Below are 21,519 nucleotides of genomic sequence, written 5' to 3' on the forward strand. Positions count from 1 at the left end.
AAGAGAGAAAGAGAGAGAGAGAGAGAGAGAGAGAAAGAGAAAGAGAAAGAAAGAGTATGTAAAATTAATTTTGGAGAAGAGAGAGAGAGGGGGAAGAGAGAGAGGGGGAGAGGAAAGGAGAGAGAGAGGAAGAGGGATAGGGGAGAGAGAAAGAATGAGAGAAATGGATAGAGAGGGAGAAAAGGGAGAGCGAAAGAGAGAGGGAGAGAGAGAGGAAGACAAAGAGAGGGGAGGGGAGAAAGAGGGGAAGGGGAGAGAGAGGGAAAAGGAAAATAGAGAGGAGGAAGAGAGAGAAAGGAGGGGGAGAAAGGGAGAGAAGAAGATAGAGAAAGAAAGAGAGAAAGGAGAGAGATGGAGAGGAGAAGAGAGAGAAAAAAGAGAGAAAGGAGAGAGAGGGGAGAAGGAGAGAGTGAGGGAAGAAGAGAGAGAGAGAGAGAGCAAAAGAGAAAAAGGAGAGAGAGAGAGAGAGGAATAGAGAGAGATAGAGAGAGGGAGAGAGAAGGGGAGGGAGGGAGAGAGAGAGTGAGGGGGGAGAGAGAGAGAGTGGGGAGAGAGAGGGGAGAGAGAGGGGGAAAGAAAGAGGGAGAGTGTGAAAACTAGTTTTAACCTATAAACCAGTTTAAACTGGTTTCTTTAATTAAAACCAGTTTTATTTTTATGAACTGGTTTAAACTGGTGCACTGTATTATAAACTGGTTTAGAACCAGTTTCATATGTGACAAAGCAGTTTGATTCAGTTTTTAAACCATTTAAAATGGTTTAGTGCAGTTTCAGTTCAGTTTATAGAAAAACTGAACCATGTACACCCCTAGTCGCATGTGATAAGGGGGCACACGGGTTGTTAACCCACCAAACATAATCAGAGCATGGTTAGCATCCCTTTCAATTGGATGGCCTAGAAAATTTATTAGAAAAACAAGTTAAACCACATTTAGTAACATCTAAAAGATATTGTATCTATAAAAGAAGTGAAAACTCAAAACTTTACATGAAGTTGATAATAGTTAAGAACCATTAGATGAAAATTTAGTCAAATCACGTAACAGCTCTAAATTATCAACTTCACTTCAAGTTTGAGTTTCCACCATAAAAGAAATATTAGTAATATACTAATATGTAAGTCATTCATTAGTTATTAAATTGTTTTTATCGGTACTTTTTATTTCAAATGTCAAGTCCTGGAAGCCACGATCTACCACTAAACAACAAATATTAGTACTACCTACGAGTCTCTGACGCAAATCTTCACCGTGAAGCGTGTGATTGAAACACATTTAACAGTTTCATTATGATTGATTAACATGGCCTTTGAGGAGTAAAATAGATAGATTCATGTGTAGTAATTTGTCTGTATAATACAAATCCATTATTTGCAGAGGGAATATGATGTACAACAACCATAAACACACACAGATATTGAAGCTAAGAAAGTTTCTTTTGTTTCTTGTCTTGCCATTGCTTGCGTTCGGCTTCAATCCTTGCCTTCACCTTTGCTTGGAACCCTGGGTATGGTTCATATCCGACAGATAATTGGAGAGCCTGAAAAAGACCCTTGACCTTGTTTGAATTGTCAAGCAGACTATTATATATATAATGAATGAATATGTGAAGGTATTAATTACCTCAAAGAGGACAAAGAATGGGGCCATTAGGAAAGCTTGAACAAGATTATCGAAGAGGGCTGGAGCACGTTTCTAACAGAGGAAGATAGAATAAGATGAGTGAGATGCATCAAAGTGGTGATTAGTAATGAAATGATTTACCTCAAAGACGCCGTGACCAATAAACTGTCCAGTCCAACAGAATATCTGAGAAGCCAACACAATCTGAAAATAGACTGAATCAATTAGCGTTGACAAGATAATAATAATAATAAGAAGAAGTGTACCTTCCAGGCGAGGGAGAATCCGAGGTGGTTGGCGAGGAAAGAGGAAGCGAGCCAGCAGAGGAAAGTGAGGAGGGCGGCGAGAGAGCCAGCTTTGAGGTCGAGGGAGGCGTAGAAGAGGGCGTAGATGGCGGTGAAGAGGAAGCCGTAGTTGAGGAGGAGAGGGGGAGGGAAGAAGGAGAAGGAGAAGAGGGTTGGTGTGAAATAGAAAAGTAATTGAGCGGTGAATAGGATGGGCCAGACGAAGAGCATGTGAATGAAGATGTTAACGGGGTTGCTGTGGTATGCTCCATAGAAGGCGAAGTGTTTCTCCAGATCTATCATTGCCATCGCCACTTGCGACTCTTCCAACTCCGCCCAATATTCTTTATAGCTCTATGTCAACTTACTCACCGGGCCGGGTTCCAGATAAGTAGCATAGTAGATAACTATTCCCAAAACACACATACGGTATTAATCCGCCCCCTCCAAAAAAAAAAAGTTAATATTAATCCTATTCGATTCCAGCTAATGAATTAAATAAGTTCATATGTTTCAACATTTTTTTATATTCAATTATTAGGTGTAAACTGTTTTATCATTAAAAAATATTTTTATTATAAAATGTGAATGACATTTTGTTATATTATTTCGTTTCTTTCTTTTCTTAAAAAATACTATTACAAAATTTTAACATTTTTTTTACTTGATATTCGTACAAAGTTCATATAAAAAAAAAAAGTCATTCAGATAAAGATGTCTAAAACGTCTTTTTTTAAAGATATTTTCATGTTATGTTTTAATTAATTTCTGTATACTTTATTTAGTGTTCCTCATCACATATTATTAAATTCTTTAAAAAATTTTCTTTCCAAAAATAATAAAAAATATTTAATTTGGACTAAAACAAAAAAGGTAATAAATTAACTATTAAATTTTTTTAAAAGATTATTTACATAAAAAAATATATCACATTCATCAAAATAATTTTTTTATTATTTTTGTTGTGAAAAGTTTAATTATTTTAATAATTAATTATTTTTTTTTTATGATGAATAAAAATATTAAATTCGTACTAAAATTTATTCTAATAAAATTTATTTTTATTCTACTAAACGTTAAATAAATTATTGAAAAGAATTTTGTTTCCTCCATTACATTAGAGAATAATGAAGATATGTATTTCAAATTTTAATTTTAAGTTTTTAACTATTTTATATTTAATATTTATGTGAGACCGATTTTATCGGTTCAACCAGCGATTTATCAGTTGAACCAATAAACCAGTGAACCAATAGCTTGACTAGTTCGATCACTGGTTCAGTTCTAACAACTATGTTTCAATCTAATTTCAAAAATTTCGATTTACTCAATTTAGTCTTCCAATTTAATAGTTATGACTCACATTGGTTCTTAATCTTATTTTTGTCACTGTCTCATAAAATCGTTAATGACATGTTGAGATGGACTAACGACTGCTACATTATACATTCTCGCAACTATTTGATGTAACAATTGAAAAATTTTTTACCTTATTTTTTTCAACTAAACACTTAAAACCCTAATACAAGTTACGGATGATACCTAAGTTAAAAAATCAAACTAAGTAAATTGAAACTTTAAAAATTAGATTAAAGCTCGAATATAACTTCAAAACATAAATTTAACTTATGTAGTGATTAATTTAAATAAGAATCAAATAAATCAAAATTCAACATAATTTTTATTAATGTTTTCAAATTCAAAATTTCTATACCAAAATTAACTAGGATTTTTCTTTAAATTAAAAATTTATTGAAATAGTGACTTTAATTATCTTAACTAATGTCCTAATTAATTATTTTTATGTCTTAAAAAAATTGTATATGAGAAGAAAATAATTAATTTGTCTATTTTAATAAATAGTTATTTTACTAAAATGAAAGAAACTATTTTTTTAAAATTTTTTAAAAACTAATTAATATTTTATATATTTTGTTACACTACATTTAGTTATAAAAATTTTATTTATTTCTAATGCTTATATTAAAAAAAATTAAATTAGTGAATCTTAATCTATGTGATATATTTTTTTATGTAAATAATCTTTTAAAAAAATCTAATAGTTAATTTATTACTTTTTTTGTTTTAGTTCAAATTAAATATTTTTTATTGTTTTTGGAAAGAAAATGTTTTGAGAAATTTAATAATATGTGATGAAGAACACCGAATAAATTATACAAAAATTAATTAAAACATAATATGAGAACATCTTTAAAAAAAGACGTTTCAGACGTCTTTATCTATCTGAGTGGCCTCTATAAAAAAAATGTTTATATACCAAAAAAGTCTTTATATACTCCCAAAAAATAAACTACACGAGCCTAACTAAATTCACCTTTTTTTACTGGCCTGACTCGTCTATTTGTACGAAATCCAAACAAACTCGTGAGTTATAGCTCCTTTTGATAATTTTATTATTCTTTTCCTTTTATATAATTTTGTATTTTTATAACATAAAGATTAAAGACAACTTTTTCTTTTTGACTTTTTATCAATATATAAAGATGGGGCTCATTTGTTTTATATGTAAATTCTATGTGTATTTTACATAATTATGGTAGTGGGTGGTATTAAACATGAATTTAAGAACAATTTTTTTTGAATTATAAAGTGAAAGAAACTAACTGTCTGATTTTTTTATTAAAAAAATTAAGAACATAAATCAGACGATTCAATTTATGTGGAAAAAAAATTTGAAAAATTCGATTTGTACTTTTAAATTTTATTTTTATTTTGAAAACAAAAATCGAATAGTCCGATTTTAATATTAATTTTTTTTAATTATCTAAAACACAAATCAAACAGTTAAAAAGTCTGATTTGCTCTACATAAAACACTCATACACTTCATACCTGCCTCCTACCCCTTTTATATTTAAATTAAAAAGTGTAAAGATGGTGTGTATATAACATTTTCTTTTTCATTTTCTCGCATTTCAACAAAAACTATAAACTGTTGCATCTTTTTGTCCATTAGTTAGTGGTACCAACTCAAAAGGTCAAAAAACTATAAACTAATGCATCTTTTTGTAGGGTGGTTCTTCACTTGACTCTTATCCACTCTATCCTCACTTGTGTAAGTACCATACCAGTACGCAGTACCTTCTTCTTTTTCTTTTTGTTTTGTGCTCTGCACTTCACACCATGGCTGAAGCTATCATTGGTTTCACTACCGTTTTCAAATCATGTCTACAAACAAGGAGATTTGAAGCCAACCCCTCCTCAAGATTGGTATAATAAAAATCGGAAACAATTGAATAATATAAATGCAAGCTTGATGTATTTCTAGTTTAGTTCGACAGTAAAGGTGCGTTTGTTTTGAATTTGCAGCCTAAGCAGCATTCAAGCTCTACCCTTTTCAGGCGATCAGGGCAGGTAATTAAGTTGTAGTAGTTTCTTTAAAATTAAAGCAGTTTCAGTTGAAACGTAAGATTATACTATATATATATATATATATGCAAGGTAAGGTTGAAGAGAGTAAGAGGAAAAGAGGTTGTTTGCATAAAGTGAATGGTTTGGGGGATTGGCCATTGATGGCAGTTCTAGTGGAGACAATGGAAGGGCAGAGAGACATGTTAACCACTAAATCCATTGTGCATCTCAGTGATGACGCCATCAAGAATGTTTGTAAGTCTGTCTCATATTATATCGTATCAGGTTTGAGCTCTTTGAATTTGAATTAATTTCCTGTGTTGTGGCATGCATGCAGACTCTTGGTACATAATGTTCACCGTTTGGGGATGCTTATTCTTTGGTTCCATGAAGGTTAACTAATTTCATTCAACAAAGTTGTGAATTGTGATATATGCAGCATTGAAACAAACTAAATGAATTAATTGTGGTGTTTAGGACCCATATTACGACTCGGAGACGTACAGGGGAGATGGAGGAGATGGTACTGGAAACTGGATTTATGAGAAGGTAAGCTTTAATTTAATTTAATAGCTGCAGTGAGTGATGGATATTACATTACATCATTATACGAATATGAATGCATGCAGCAAGAGATTATGGAAGCAGAAGCGAGAGAAGCGTTGTGGCGTGAGGAGTTGATAGAAGAGATAGAAGAGAAGGTTGGAGGGTTGAAAGAGCTTGAAGAAGCAGGCAAGAAGGAGGAACTAGTCAAGTGATGAATATGTATATATATAGTGTATAATATCATGATCAACAGTGCATGTGCCTTCTCCCTAAATTTCCAATTATTCAAGAATATTGCAAATTGCATAATCATATCGTGTATGTGCTGTATGCATCTCAATATCAATCATCACTTTGTATTCTCTGCCTCTGCCCCTGCCCCTTGTAAACTGAATGGAAAATAATCTCACACTCGCGCGGTGGCTCAGTGGCGGAGCCTAGTGCAGCCTAAAGGGAGAAATGGCGCCTCCCAAATTGATCATTTTATATGTAAAGTTCTCTTTAATTTTATTTTTTGGCCTCTTATCCAGTTATGTTTTTTATGTTGGCCCTTTTTAACAAAAAATTCTAACTCCACCCCTGATTCATGGGTGGGCATTTAGCGGCGATAAAGCTTCACAACGGCGGCGGCAAGGACCGTGTTGGCCGTCAGTGAGGCTCCTGGCTGGAAGGGGAGAGAAGAGAGAGGATGGGGAGAGGGTCACAAATTTGAAAGATAATATGCATCTCTTTAAGGAAAACGGTGTATTTTATTTAGTTGATTTACCGTTCAACGATAACATTTCACGCCAATTAAATAAGTTTTGTGCTTTATTTTAGCATTAAAATAGACAATTCGACTACTAAATCCACAAACTAGTCTTTTATATTCACAACTTTTACTATTTTAGTTTTTCAAATTTAAAATTACCTATATTGATTTTTGTTGTAAACACTATATTAGTCTTTAGACTCTTTTTAATATTAAATCAACAAACTAAGTATTGAATTTGCTTAGACTTGCTATGCTTTTTATTTTGGCACTTAAACAAAGCAAAAACAAAAAAAAAGGAAAAAGTGTTTAAATGATTTACAAATCATTATATTTTCCTTCATTCTTTAAAACAATTTCATTCTTGCCTTATATAAGAGCTAAAACAAAAAGATACTATTTAATTATGTGTCTAACATTGTAAGTCAAAATTAGCTCAACATTCTGTTTATTGACTTAACGCTGAAAAGAGTCCAATAATTAATACGGTACTTAGAACTAAATCTAAAAAATAAGTATAATAAATTTTGAATTTGTGGGACTAAAAAAATAAAAATCCTAAATCTTAAGAATCAATGTGAAAATTTAGTCACAATTCAACCGTTATTATTGACAAAAATCTTGGCATATTCGGACGTAAAATTTGACAATAATTATTGCAGAATAAATTCGACCATAATTTCAAGAATACTGAATACATTTCTTAAGGTATTGGCCAGTGTAATTTTTGTTCTTTTCATAAATTTGAGATTTTGAGGTGCTTACAAATATTTTATATCATTCTGTAGCGCATAAAAATCTTTGCAATTGTATTCTCATTGAAATATTTGACATATATGCACTTGCCTATAACACATGAATGCATATGTCTCCTGCAGTCCTGCAATATTTTTGCATTATCCAAGATATAATACATTGATGTTTCAGCAATAAATATTTTTTGATATTAGTAAGAGCTAATATTTATTAGTTTACTTTAAAAATATAATTGAACAGATAAAAATTTTACTTAGTAAAAAAAGAAGAATATAGGAGGAGATGAAATACGAAACTTTCAATTTTATCTTAGTTCGGTTTTGATTTTATTTGAATATATTGAGAATTTTTATGGATACTATAATTTTTTTTATTTTAAATGGACTGGAGATAATTATAAGAGACATTAAATCTTAAATGTAACTGTACAAATCCGTAATCATTTTAACTAGATTTTATTAGTTATTGGGTGAGTTGTGAGTGGTTAAAATTAGTTATTGGCTGTATGAATTATCCGTTGTAAAAGTTGAGCTAGAAGAATAGAAAGTGTAATAAAAAGTTTTAGTTTTAGTAGGTGAATTGAAAGGCTGAAGATGGCAATGAAGTTAAAATAATTATCCGTTTTGCATAGCATTATTATTAAGAGGACATATAGAGAGCCACACATGTGACTCAACAAGAAGCAATCCAATTCCAGTTGACGTGGATTTGGATAACCATCCTCTTCTTTTCTTTTTAGTAGTAAATTTTCTCAAACGGATAAAGGTTATTTATTGACTGATTGACTCGTTTCGCTTTTTAAAAGAAAAAGACAGCGTATCAACAACAGAAATATTGAATTAAATTATATCCACTGTGTTTGTTATTCACTTATTTGAACTAACTCTCTTTTCGTCTCTCACTCTCTCTCATTCACAGGAAGAGAACACTGTTTTTTTTTATCTGATTAAAGCGCTGCTCTGCACTTTTTATTATCCATTGAATAGCAACACAAGGGTGCTGGTGTTGCTTTTCTCGCCTTTTGCCTTTTTGGTTTCATATAAAACAGGAATATTTGCTCCTTAATACTTGCTCCTTAATGGCTTCCTCCTTGAACTTGAAGAGTGTTGTTGTCTGTGTTCCTGAGAACATGGTTTACTCAAAAGGCAAGCCTTGTCCATCTTCAATGAGACTAGCTGGTAAAGCAAGATCAAGGGCGTTGAGCGCTAAATTCATGGGGCAACCCATCATCATTAACACAACAAAACTCCAAGATGAAACGGGTTTATGCAGTTCCAAAACCTCAATTCATGTACGTATATTGCTTTCTTTTTGTGGGATTATATATTTATTCCTGAGTAACAATGCAATGCAATGCAATGTGTTTCAGGCAGAAGCAAGTATATGCATTAGCAGATCGATGCAGTGGTGGAAGAAGAACCTGAAGCCCAACATGATTGAGATCCATTCAGCACAAGAGCTTCTCAATTCTCTGCTCAGCGCGGGTGATGCTTTGGTTGTTGTTGACTTCTATTCACCTGCTTGTGGTGGCTGCAGAGCCCTTCATCCCAAGGTATATATCTCCATATCTGTGAACAATCAATTTTAATTGGGTCTTGAATTGAAGATTGTGTTATGTGATTGGATTCAGATCTGTCAAATTGCTGAAATGCACCCGAATGCAATATTCCTGAAAGTAAATTACGACAAGCTGAAAACCATGTGCCAGGCTCTGCAAATTCATGTCTTGCCATTCTTTAGGTTCTACAGAGGTGCAGAGGGTCAACTTTGTGGATTCAGCTGCACCAATGCAACTGTAAGATTATTTCAAGTCCTAATTAATTAATTTGTTGTTATGAGTCCTAATAATATAACTGTGTGCAGATCAACAAGTTTAAGCGTGCGTTGTCAAAGCATGGGAATGAAAGATGTAGTCTAAGGCCACCTAAGGGTTTAGATGAGTTAGAGCTGACCAATTTGGTCTCAAGTTCTCAGATTTGGTTTTAGTTTAGCCATAGCACCAAGCCGGGTTTTGCATCAATAATTATAAAATGAAGGGAAGGGAAGGGAAGGGTTTGGATGGGAGGCTTGTAATTTTTTAGTTAAAATTGAGCTCCCTCTTTTAGGCGATAGCAATTCTTTTTTATTCCTCGAGTTCAGTTTAGAGGACAAAAAGGCAACAGGGATCGGAGTGGATCTCACTTCTGTCAATTAATAACAATGATATTGAAGATAATCTTGAGCTCTTATTCCGTTTAGCTACATTTTTAGTTTAATTAGTTTCTGTCAATTATGTGATCCATATGTACATAAGCATAATATATAAATTTTGGCATTATTTTTCCTTTTATTTTAATATTAATATTAAAAGGTGTATCTATACCTAGTACCTAGTTCTAGTTGTCCTGCCTGATTTAATAATATCGAAACACATGATAATATTAATGATACAAAGAGTGACAGATCCATGAAAAGAAGTTTTCACATGACCAATTTTACTTGAAGGTATGAAAATTTTGGAATCTTATCACCATTAAAATAAAAATGAAAGGAAAGGGATAGAGGAGGCCCCACAATGTTGCGTCTCCCGTGGCATTGAATTGGATAGTAAAGAATCCTACTCAGCGTGGGGCCCATGAAAATGAGTAAAACCTAATATGGACATGGACATGTGCTGCCGCTAGCCCATTGGAATTTGGAAGCACTGCACGCGGTTTCAGTTAGCCGCAATATCTACTAAGCGCTGACTCACTTCCCACTCCTAGCTGATACAACTTATAACAAAAGACATTTACATGATACAACTTGAGAGCTTTGTTCAACAAACTGAACAAAAGTTGTTATGGCCTCAAGCAGGCTTCTAAAATTATGTTCTACCCTTTATTTTATTTTTATTTTTTGGTTTTGAGAACACCAAATCTGACATTTTTCTATTTATGAAACAAGACCCTACATATGTTATTTATATGTTATATTATGTGGATGATGCAATAATTACAGAGAATGATGTTACAAAAATTAATTTAATGATAAAGAAATTAAATACATGTTTACTTTAAAGAATCTTTGTATACTCCATGTTTTTCTTAAGAATAGACGTTCATCAAAACAAAGAGGGGCAAGTTCACCTATCACAGATTCGATATATTGAAAATCTATTATCAAAAGTTGACATGAATTCAGCTGCCTATGCCAACGCCCATGATTTCTTTCTTACAATTGATGTCATTTGGGTCCGAACAGTTTGAGGATTTTTCTTTGTATAGATTAGTTAATGGGTCCTTCAATATATTACTGTTACATGACCAGACTTTATCTTTTTCTATATGTAAATTGAGTTAATTTATGCATCATCCATTAACTTTTTATTGAAAAGCCTGTCAAAAGAGTTATAAGATATTTATAAGAAATTAAATATTATGGTATTGTTTTTAATAAATGTACAGATTTTAGATTTTATAGGTTTGTAGATTTGGATTGGACAAAATAGAAAATCTGTCTTAGAATTGTGTGTATTGTTTGGTACTAACTTAATTTTATGGCATTGTAGAAAGCAAACCACTATAAGTAAGTCATCAACCGAGGATGAATTTCGAAATCTTGCCTCCTGTGAAGCTGAAGGGGAGTTCAGTAACGTAGTGACAGGAGACGAATTAAGACGGCACGGCGACCCGGAGAGAGAGCGTGATGTCACAGCGATCTTGGTTGGAGTAGTAGCGCACGTGTTTTTTTAGCACAGGCCTAATTTTTTAAAATTTTACAATCAGATTTTTTAAAACTATTAAGTTAACCACTTGGCTGCATATAGAGTTAGTTACCTGTACTTTTTTTATTAAACAGTTATGAAAGTTGTTTCATTTTACATTTTTTACTTCATTTGATTATAGCTTAGGTAGCTTAATTAGTAGACATTTGTATAGTTAAGTATTGTTTTCTTTTATCAAATTTTTTGTTCATTTTTGAACGAATTTATCCTATGAAAATAATAATTCATAGTTTCATTTCCATCATTTTTCTTCCTCTTCTGTACCCTCTATTCCTCCTCTCTCTCTCTCTCTTTCACTACTACTTAACGCTTTGCTCTTTCTATCCACATCCTCTTTTCCTCTTACCACGACTCTCCTCCTTTCTCCTGCTCGACCTTAGCATCTGCTGCCTTGATCTATATTCAAGTTTCCTCCGCCTTTGCCAAAAGAGATTCTAGCTTTAGCAAGATTCAATATAGTAAACAGAAGCAATGGAGGGCAAGGACTGAAGAACAGAATGAAAGAAAAACAGAGAAAAAGAAAGAAACTTGTGGCTTAAGCAATTTGTAAAGTTGAATACTAGAATACAAGAGTAGTAGTCTCACTAGTCACTGATTACAGATATACTAGCAAGAGACCCGCGCATACGCGCGGGTGGGTGATTGAGTTTGTAAAATTAATAACAAAAATATAAAAAGAGTATATAGAAATTAGATAATAATATGTTTTTTGTATATATTTATTGAATTTAGAAATATGATCACAATGATGTAACTAATAATTCTAAATCGTGTATTGATTAAACATGCTTAATTCAACAATTATATGAATTGAGTCATCAAAATTTGTAATTGAGAGGTCAGATAGTATAAGTACTACATTGTATTCATTTTTTAAATGTGCAAACTTTCTATTTTTCAAATCAAATATCCATTATATACATTTTTTTTGTTCTATCGCGCTTTCATCTTCTATTGAAGACCTTAATCTCATATTCTGAATTAAAGTTAGTAACTTATATTCATACCATAGATAAAAGGAATCAGTTGATGCATTAACAATCTCTTGTCTAGATCCATTTGTTATCACATAAAGAATTTGAACATATGATAATGTAACATAATACTTATTTTACTAACTTGATTTTGTATTTGTGAAATTTTTGGAGATATCATTTTGAACGGACTTAGGCTTAGTTTGATAAAATTTTTCGAAGAGATGCTTCTGTTTTTCAAAAGTATAAGAATCTCGTTTTGCGTTTGATAAATCAAAAGTTCCCGTGCTTATACTTGTGACTTTTAAAAGGTAGAGATACTTTTCAAAGATAACTTTTTAAAATTTGTAGCATTTATAAATTTTTTTAATATAGTAATTATTGAATATATAAGCATTAATTTTATATAAATTTTAGAGACAATACAATAATATAACTATCATCAATATAAAATGTTAGATCTTCAAATATATCAACTAAACTTTTTAAATAATTAACATTCTCTTCAACTTAGCTTTAAGGGTAATATTATACTTTACAAAATAAGCAAACTATTAAAATAGATATTATTTGCAAAAAGTGATCATGATTTATACTAAAAGCCTAAAATCACAAATAAATACTCCAAAGTTTAAATTGTAAAAATATTGATAAATAAAATCTTAAAATTAAAATAATAGAATGTATAGTATAATGGTCTAAAAATCTGATGAAATATCTTTATATTTGTTTGTGCTTTTATATTATTTTTTATTTTCATAAAAAATACTGTAGGGATATTCATGGATCGGATTCAATCTGCATATCTGTGGTATTTATCCAAATCCGATCTGAAAATTGCGGATATGGATCTGATCCGCGAGGCTATTGGATCAGATCCGCATACTAATAGAATCGGATTGCAGATTTCATGTAGGTATCCGCATATTCGCTTATCTGCAAAAACAAATAAATAAATAAATAAGTAAATATTATTTTTATATTTTATTTTAACTAATAGTTATCATATATGTCACATTATTTTATTTTTATTATTTAAAAAAATATGCTTAATATTATTTTAAAAGTAAACATGTTTAAAAGAGTAAAAAAAGAGATTTTATTGATTTTTTAAAATAAAATAAGATTTTAAAAAGTATTTTTATGTTTTGCGGATATATCGATATCTGATTCGATCTGTAAATGTACAAATCGGTCAGATTCAAGCTAAAAAATGTGGATATTAGATCCGATTCAATCCGATAATTTTAGTGCAGATCGAATCGAGATTTTGGCTATATCCGATCCAATTTGATCCACATTCACTCCTAGAAAATAATAATAAAGACCCTCTTAATTTTTAATTTTACCACTCCAATCTACTACTATACCACTCCAATCATTGAACCTTCAAGAGCTTCAGATTCTACAAAAACTTCTACAAAAGTAATAAACCATTAAGAATTTTGGAATCTTCACAAGTGACAACGCTTACCATGTAAATCGCTCTAGACAAAGACTTGCTAAGCATACAGTATGCATCAATCATCCTTGCAGATTGCTCAACAGTAAAATTCCTTTCTTTCAAAACAAATGATAGAATTAAACAAAAATATTAGCTTCTCCTATAACTCATTCAAATACACAAACTTTCAAATGATTCACCAAAGAGTAAAGAGGCAAAGCAAAAAAGTGCAAGGAAAAATATCAAAGGTTATCCCAACAGACCGACCTAAGAATGTACTGAATCAGAATGCAATTTGTTTTGCCAATCTTTATATTTGCCATCCAAATTCACACCCTCTATATCATACTTCTCTCCCTCTTTAAAAATTTGGGGGCAAAAAGAAAACACCTCTTAATTTTAATTATTAGCTGAGAAAAAAATTATGATAGCATAATCATTAATTTAAAAGGTAGCAATCTTATTAGTTCTTGGACATAATCATCAATTTTACATAAATTTTGCTCCAAACATTAGTAGAACTCAATCCATTTTGGCCTATGATTAACACCCAAAAGGGAAGGTGTTTTGAAAAAATATTTGTTAAAAAATAAAATGTAGTTTTGTTTTGAGTATACCTTATTTTGTTTAAATATTTCATGTCTTCATTGCTTATGTTAGTCCTGCATGCCCTCCATTAGGCCTCAACCACTTCCATCTCTAAACCAAAGATCCATTCCTGCCAACTGATCATAAAGCAAGCAAGTATCATTAAATTGGTAAGCAAAGGTGACACAATGAATACACAACACCACCACAATAAAAATACTTCTCCGACAAAATAACCTCTCAGGTTTCAGCAGTAACACAAACTTCATCTTTTTTAATGAATTTAGTGAAGGATGAATGATCACACACTCATAAGGGATTGCTTGTCATAGATAGTTAATGAGCAAAATGCAAAAAGGTAAAAAAGTTGCCAACTTTGAGGGTACCCAACATCATAAAAAGCAAAATTGGAACCAAATTTATAGAAAATAGAGAGAAATGAAGGATGGGGTATCGATAAAATAGGAGTGTACTGATTACTTGAGTTGGAGAGATGAAGCTTGAGGTCTAGGGATGAGAGTTCGATACCACAGCTCAGCTATTTCCTGAGTTAAGTCCTCTACTTCCTCTTTGTCCTTCAACTTTTCTACTCGCAATTCATTCTTGTTAGCCCTCAACTCCTGCACAGCCAACGGGTTATGAAGGAATGCTGCCAGCGGTGCAGCGACTTTAGCATCGCCACGACTTCTACCTTCATCTCCATCATATCTGAACCCACAAAAAAATATTGATAATGCTAATAATAAATCCCTCAAAATCTAAATTAAAACAAAAATTAAACGAAAATTGTGGGCGAAAAGACCTTGAGGGGCATCTTCGGTGTGGTAGAGGCACTTGAGAATGTCATTTTAAACTCTAATTTCAAATGAAAAAATTGCGCTCAAAATTTGGTGTTCAAATCCTGATTTGAAAGGAAAAGAGTGCTACTTCATTACCTGAGGGACAATGAGTTCTCAATCCATTGTTTATCCTAATCATCCAATCAAAAGCTAACATTTTCATTTTCTTCCCCTAAATGGTGGTTTTTGAAATTGCTGCCAGATTAACTCTCTTCAACCCATTGGACAAAGATCTTCTCTGATAACCTTCCACCAGGTAAGAAGGTTTTGGCTTTTTGCCGAGGAGAGAAACACAAAAGAAAGAAAAGTTTGGGAGACACCTCTCACTCTCTCAAAAACCATCTAACAGTGCTAAATAGTGTGTGGTGTTAGTGTTTGGCTAGTTAACCATTATATATTAATAGATAGATAAAAAAATTGCCATGCCGTGATAATAACTCACCTGCAAATTACAGAACCATTTACGACAGCACTTTTAGCTGCAACTCGTTTGTATATGTCTGAAACTCTAAACAACAAAACAAATAACAACAAAAAAAATGAATACTTAAAGCAACCAACAAAAGAAAAGAACACTAATGTTCAAACCTGAAGCCCATAGTGTTGGCCCCACTTTAAAATAAATAACTAACAGTATGCATTTGGAGGAAGAAGAAGAAAAAAAAAGAATCTTTTCCTGCTTTCAGGCGTGTGACGTGATTTTATTGCCGTTCCACTATTTCTGAAGCCACTTCTTCAATCTCTGTTTGTTGATGCGATGGCACGTTCTTGAAGATCCTTGTTCTTCCCCATCATGTTTTCCCCATCTCTGGCTCACCCCTGCTTCTCTGGACTTCCAAAATCTCCTTTCCAATCTAGTCTGACTTTCATGATAAACTTCAAATCTTCAGCTACAATCTCAACCCAACTGGTTGCCGAAAAGTGGGAACCACTCTCACTGCATACTACTACCACCTATCACTGTTATGTTATCATAATGAAATACCAAATTAGTTATATATCTATTGAATTTTCAAATTATAGCAATGCTATTATAAACATAATTAAAAATTGTTAATCCAAACAAAATAAGTAGAATTAAAACAACGCTATCCACTATATCATATTAGATCAGGTTCAGTCTAGAAAAATTCTAATAATAATATGATGCCAAGTTGAACACTTGAACCTGCTAATTAATTATAATTTTTTTTACTCAGACAATATGAATAATGCAGCAAGAATTAGTAATATATAAGACCAAGATAATCAAAGCTGATTCATTTAAAAGATGAAAGCAAAGCTATATATTATTGAAGTATGTTTTTCTATTTTGTAAGTGGTCTGTGATGTCCTTACCTTTACTTTCCTACTTTATTCAATAACCAAATAGCTATTGTTGTAACGGCATAGCTTGTTTATGCTTCTTTTTTTTCTTTTTTCATAATGAGTATCTATTGTTGCAAGGAATTGTATGATCATATAACAATAATTATAACGATAAAGGAATTGCACGATCATATAACAAATTTCGAGAAGACCCAAGATCATGTTAATCTTAGAAGTTGTGAAATTCAGTTAGAGGCAAAAGTTTGATTGTAGTAAATCCATTTAGAAAATTACCTACAGATAATATGATACCTGAAAATTTGTATTAAAAAGTTTAGTAACTCCTCACTTAAAAATCCAAAACTAATTTGAAGTTTAAGAATAAAAGGTTAATAATTCTTACCATCCCTGGTGATGAAGATCCTTATACACTTTCTCAAGTTATTCCATCTCATCATTATTCCATCCACTTTGGTCTTCCTCAACTGTTCCCTCATCTCGATTTTTTCCCTCTTCTCCTTGATTCTCCTCATCCTCCTCACCATAATCGTTGACATCAAAATCACCTTTTTCATGCTCCATCTGCATCACAAAAACAACCCATCAATCACAAATAAAAAATAATGAACCAATATACTTGCACAACACTCTAGGGAGTAAATGAGTAAGCAAACAGCTAATATAGCCCTTAATCCATGTGAAGCCTTAGCACTAAAAGTAACAATAAAAAGCAAGTAATCAAAGAAGCTATATCTCTATTCAACTTGGCAACTACAAATAGTTCAAGTTGCACAGTCAATGTTCCACTTGCTGCTCATAAAAGATAGTATTTTCTACGCTCTAAATTATTTCAGAATTCTAATTTATGAACATGTGGATCAAAAAACAAAGAACAAATTCGAACAAAAGGTGACATCTTCGACAACAATTTTGTACACTATTTTCCAAAGCAAAGAACTAACCTTTATTTGACAAATTTATAAATGGTTATGGGTTTACGATTTTTCCCATTACAATATCTCATTTTTTCCCATCTAAACCACACATGCCAACATAACATTAGAGTAATAATTGAAATAATGCTAAAAGGCACCTCTTAAGTCCTAATTTGTGGGTGGAATAATAATCAAAATGCAGAAAATCAAGCAAATGTCAAAGATGATCAGATAACCACTTTAAAACTCTATTACACTTAGAAAACTCTATTACACATTATTGTTTCCTTTCCTTCTATTTTTTGTTTTTTTGCTGCATTTGGATCTTTTCATATTGTTGGTCATGTTTCAATCCTAGCCATTGATTAAAATTGAATGTTTATCTTTTTGCATCTCCCTAACATAGATAAAGCATAATTTCTTAAGGGAGAGACAATACTATCTCCCTCTTTAAGAAGAGGGAGAAACTTAGAAGATCCAATTTTATTATTTATTTATAATGGAAAATTACCTTCAATGTACTTCTTTTGGAAGTAAAACTTATCGAATTCATTGTCACCTGAAAATTGGAAACAGAAAACAAAAACCCGCAATTAAGTTTATAGAAAAACAAAAGAGGACAGGTAGTATGAATTGGTCAGGTTTAATGCTTTTGTTAAGTAATATTGAAATAGTAAATTTTTTCATTTGCACAATTAAGTCAACCATTTTGATTAAACAGGAAAAAAATAGATGTACTAAAAAAATATATGGTGCTTCAATTCATTGAATAAAGACTGGTACCTGAAGATCTCTAGCTTACTATCAGTTGAAGCTCCATTTCAGAAGTAACAATACATAATGTTGGCCAAGTAAATTTTCAAACAATCTAGTTGCTAATTACCTTAGTCATGTATTTTCACAGATACTGCACAACTTTTAGTGATTACCCAATATTCCAAACAACCACAACTATATAAAAATGTTTCAAATTGGGATAACATAAAGAGAAGTTAATAAATTTGTCACAAACCGATATTTAAAGAATCCAAGTGATGCCACAAACAACAAATTCAGCCTTACTTCATGAACAATCTTTAACAACAAAACCAAGGATTCATTCTTCAAAAAGTACAATTATACTCGTACTTTCCACGTTTTGTGGCAAACTGAAATTTAAGCCATACCAATATCATAATAACTAATAAGAATAAGAACCACGTGAACTTCTAATTGAGACAGTAATTAGTAGATCTCATAATCAATTTCAACATTCTTCTTATATCATATATCAGCAATTACTGATTTCTTTTTACCAAAGAAATGCTTACTCTATGCATATGACTGAAATATTATCTATTGTCTCAAGCTCTTCCAATTTTTCCTGCATAGTTTAAGAAAACACAGGAAATTAATTAGTTTGAAAAATGAATAGCAATAAAGTTTGCGAAAAATTCTGACAGATAACAGACAATTCAGAATTTGCAAAGGACTTTGGTTGCAACAAAATTAGATTCCACTTACCTAGTAAGCAAATCAAAATTATAAGAAATAAAGAAAGAATCAATCAGTAATTTATTGTCATGATCGAGGCGCTTGAGTTTTGCAAGAATTCTCGCTTACCTATTTTTACCCGCCAATTACAGAACCATTTACGACAACACTTTAAGCTGCAACTCGTTTGTATATGTGTGAAACCTAAACAGCAAGACAAAAGCGACCAAAAAAATTAATACTTGAAGCAATCAGCAAAAGAGAAGAACTCTAATGTTGAAAACCGAAGCCCAACAGTGTTAACCCCGCTTTAGAATAGATAAATAACAACAGAAACAGTGTGCATATGGACGAAGAAGAAGCAAGAAAGAATCTTTTCCTACTTTTAGGCACGTGACGTGAAGCAGATTCCATCGCCGTTCCATTTTTTCGACAGCCAGTTCTTCAATTTTTGTTTCTTGCTGCGGCGACACGTTGTTGAAGATCCTTGTTCTCGTGCTCTTCATTGTACACCCGAGGCTTCGCACGGTCCTCGATTCCAAGATTCCAATGATCCCCAAATTCATATTTCCTCAAACTCTGTTCTGTGCTTTGTTTGTTGCTAGAACAGCAAAATATGAATCTTAATAAGAACATAAATACATAGTTTAATAAGAATACATGTACATGAAAATTGTTAAAAAAAAAAAAAACAAAACTCTTAAAAAATTAAAAAAAATTACCATAATTTTAGCAAGATGTAGGATTCTGTTTTCAATTAATCGCTCCTTGAGGCCATAAAAGCTATTAGTTTAAGAAAAAATAAGGCTACAGTTGGTGAGAGAAAGAGGAAGAGGAGGAGTGGACATTGTTGATGAAATCTTTAATTGGGCTCTTTTATCTCCTTAAGTGCCAGTGCTGACGATGAACCTTGCGGATTTTCCGGCTAGCTTCTGCTCCTTTCACAGCTGACCAGTGGTGACAAAGAAAGACTTCATCTGCGGATTTTCCGGCTAGCTTCTAGCTCTATTTTGATGAGCAAATGCCCAGCCGTCTCTCGTGACTTGGAACACAATTTCCAGATGCTGAGATGAAGATAAAAATGAGGAGGACGATCAGAGAAGAGAGAAAAAGAGAAGGAACATCGAAGGAAGAGAGTGATTCTGATTTTTGTGGGTAAAGGAGAGGGAAAGCCAGAAATAGATAGGACATAGGAAAAAGGATTGAAATTTGAAAATTTTTGAAGAATTGCGCCCAAAATTTGCCATCGATCCCGCTCAAATTATTGCGGTATGCTCAATTACCCTTCCATTGCGTGAAGAACCATTGTGCAAAACAACGCTACATCCTTCATTCAGCTAGAAAGGTTTGGGAACACCTGTCACTTTCTTAGAAACTATCTAACAGTGCTAAATAGTGTGTCATTTTACTATTTGGCTAGTTAACTATTATATATTTATAGATAGTGAGTAAAATAAAGCTAAATCAGTGAGTGAAGACTACTAACAAACTTTAATAAAATATCTAACAGTTCTGAACCACATGGCCTTGGCGAATGGCGACCACACAGCCGACAAGCTCCTTCTGCCACCTCTATTCTGCTTACAACCTCTACCTCTTCTGTTCATCATGCCACACTCACCTTGAAAGTCATAAGCAGTAGGTAGTTGTGGCAGATTAGCCATACGAAGCCCTCTTTGAGGTATCTTAAATCACTTTAACATGTCATCATAGGCAACGAAAAATGATTCTGCCTCTGCAACCTTGAAAGTCCCTAAGCGAGACATCATTTAAGTGATGAATATGGTATATTCTTCTGATAGGTCATCCAAGATTGTAGCAATGTGATCTTCTTCTTGGGTTTTATAACCAATTGCAAACAAGGAATCAACTAATCCTTGAATCTTAGACAAGTATTCTTTGACTGAACCAGTCTTTTTCACAAATTTCAACAATGATTTTAGGCTTTGAATGCGAGTAGCTGATGATTCTGAGAAACAGTCGTTTAGAATGCGACATACCTCATGAAATCTAGTTCAGTGAATAGTCTTGTTCTTGAGAGAATTTGAAATAAATGCAACCAGCCAAGTAGTTGAAGTTAGATCATCTAGTCACCTTTCTTTCTAGGTGGTGGTTTCAGATTTTGTTTTCTTTGCTGCATTTTCCTCGAATTATTCTGGAATTTTGGCAGCTGATTGATGATCTTTGAGGTTGAGGTTCTAAATGATGAGAATCACAAGATGATGCCATGTAGTGAAATTATTGTCAGTGAGTTTTTCAGAAATTGATAGTAGAACCTTTTTTTTCACCGATGAATTGAGAGTATGATAGACATGTTTGATTATTCAAGACTGTTGCCTCTGGATACCATAAAGAATAACTTATTAAATTAGCGGTAACAATTAAAAAGTTACTAACGGGGATATGTAAGAATAACTTATCCAATTACGAACAATGATAAATAACAAAAATAAGGTAAATGTGAATATAAATGAATAAATGACCATATGTACTCATGAAAGATGAAAACGCTGACAATTGTACCCATAGCAGACCGAAACTAACTTTGTACCCATTGAAGATGCAGTCCGTGTGACAAAAATACCCTGCCTTGGTTTGACACCAGCTTCGTCCTTATACGAACCTACGTGGCACTCCAAACCCCCCAAATCCCTATCTATGTGGATTTGAACGTTACTATAAGGATTAACCCATGAAGTGGAAACCCTAGGGAGTCATCTTCCCCAATTCGAACCACACCCCAATAAATGCAATCGACTTCAACCTCATCCAGTGTCAAGTGCACATAAGGAGAGAAGGAATTTTCTCGTGAGCCCTAGGATGTCTTTGCGAAGATTTAACTCTCGTGCAAGTGATGGAACTCGCAGCAGTTCTTCGAGTTCG

The 21,519-nt window shown here is 32.6% G+C and overlaps 3 protein-coding genes and 1 long non-coding RNA gene across 4 annotated transcripts; 2 read left to right on the top strand and 2 right to left on the bottom strand.

Annotated features, from left to right (window-relative positions):
- Positions 1–1,307: 1,307 nt before the first annotated feature.
- LOC107463562 (2-hydroxy-palmitic acid dioxygenase mpo1) lies at positions 1,308–2,302 on the bottom strand. Its single transcript, XM_016082372.3, has 4 exons — positions 1,889–2,302; positions 1,764–1,826; positions 1,623–1,694; positions 1,308–1,539 (listed from the first exon to the last, which is right to left on the bottom strand). Exons 1-4 carry the CDS (start codon positions 2,213–2,215, stop codon positions 1,423–1,425), a joined length of 579 nt encoding a protein of 192 aa, XP_015937858.1. The 5' UTR covers positions 2,216–2,302; the 3' UTR covers positions 1,308–1,422.
- A 2,630-nt stretch (positions 2,303–4,932) lies between these two features.
- Positions 4,933–6,185, top strand: LOC107463633 (photosynthetic NDH subunit of subcomplex B 4, chloroplastic). Its single transcript, XM_016082463.2, has 6 exons — positions 4,933–5,136; positions 5,236–5,280; positions 5,373–5,532; positions 5,615–5,670; positions 5,755–5,826; positions 5,907–6,185. The coding sequence occupies exons 1-6, from the start codon at positions 5,050–5,052 to the stop codon at positions 6,033–6,035; spliced, it is 549 nt and encodes a 182-aa protein (XP_015937949.1). The 5' UTR covers positions 4,933–5,049; the 3' UTR covers positions 6,036–6,185.
- Positions 6,186–8,230: 2,045 nt separating this feature from the next.
- LOC107463624 (thioredoxin-like 1-2, chloroplastic) lies at positions 8,231–9,665 on the top strand. Its single transcript, XM_016082451.3, has 4 exons — positions 8,231–8,621; positions 8,700–8,882; positions 8,961–9,125; positions 9,194–9,665. The coding sequence occupies exons 1-4, from the start codon at positions 8,409–8,411 to the stop codon at positions 9,314–9,316; spliced, it is 684 nt and encodes a 227-aa protein (XP_015937937.1). The 5' UTR covers positions 8,231–8,408; the 3' UTR covers positions 9,317–9,665.
- A 5,703-nt stretch (positions 9,666–15,368) lies between these two features.
- On the bottom strand, positions 15,369–19,245 carry LOC127741303 (uncharacterized). The gene is made up of 5 exons (XR_008002255.1): positions 18,766–19,245; positions 18,474–18,526; positions 17,675–17,722; positions 16,632–16,810; positions 15,369–15,880 (listed from the first exon to the last, which is right to left on the bottom strand). It is a non-coding gene; the product is annotated as an uncharacterized LOC127741303 (long non-coding RNA).
- Between the last annotated feature and the right edge of the window lie 2,274 nt (positions 19,246–21,519).

The sequence above is a fragment of the Arachis duranensis genome, chromosome 8, assembly GCF_000817695.3.
Source record: "Arachis duranensis cultivar V14167 chromosome 8, aradu.V14167.gnm2.J7QH, whole genome shotgun sequence".
Taxonomy (NCBI): domain Eukaryota; kingdom Viridiplantae; phylum Streptophyta; class Magnoliopsida; order Fabales; family Fabaceae; genus Arachis; species Arachis duranensis.

What these genes read in the sequence shown, in the direction of transcription:
- LOC107463633 (XM_016082463.2), top strand. Translation starts at nt 5,050, where the DNA reads ATGGCTGAAGCTATCATTGGTTTCACTACCGTTTTCAAATCATGTCTA. An exon ending in TTTTCAGGCGATCAGGGCAG is followed by an intron (nt 5,281 to 5,372) that starts GTAATTAAGTTG and finishes ATGCAAGGTAAG; the next exon opens with GTTGAAGAGAGTAAGAGGAA. An exon ending in TATTCTTTGGTTCCATGAAG is followed by an intron (nt 5,671 to 5,754) that starts GTTAACTAATTT and finishes TGTGGTGTTTAG; the next exon opens with GACCCATATTACGACTCGGA.
- LOC107463562 (XM_016082372.3), bottom strand. Translation starts at nt 2,215, where the DNA reads ATGGCAATGATAGATCTGGAGAAACACTTCGCCTTCTATGGAGCATAC. An exon ending in TTGGTCACGGCGTCTTTGAG is followed by an intron (nt 1,695 to 1,763) that starts GTAAATCATTTC and finishes TTCCTCTGTTAG; the next exon opens with AAACGTGCTCCAGCCCTCTT. An exon ending in CATTCTTTGTCCTCTTTGAG is followed by an intron (nt 1,540 to 1,622) that starts GTAATTAATACC and finishes GGTCTTTTTCAG; the next exon opens with GCTCTCCAATTATCTGTCGG.
- LOC107463624 (XM_016082451.3), top strand. Translation starts at nt 8,409, where the DNA reads ATGGCTTCCTCCTTGAACTTGAAGAGTGTTGTTGTCTGTGTTCCTGAG. An exon ending in GCAGAGCCCTTCATCCCAAG is followed by an intron (nt 8,883 to 8,960) that starts GTATATATCTCC and finishes GATTGGATTCAG; the next exon opens with ATCTGTCAAATTGCTGAAAT. An exon ending in TCAGCTGCACCAATGCAACT is followed by an intron (nt 9,126 to 9,193) that starts GTAAGATTATTT and finishes AACTGTGTGCAG; the next exon opens with ATCAACAAGTTTAAGCGTGC.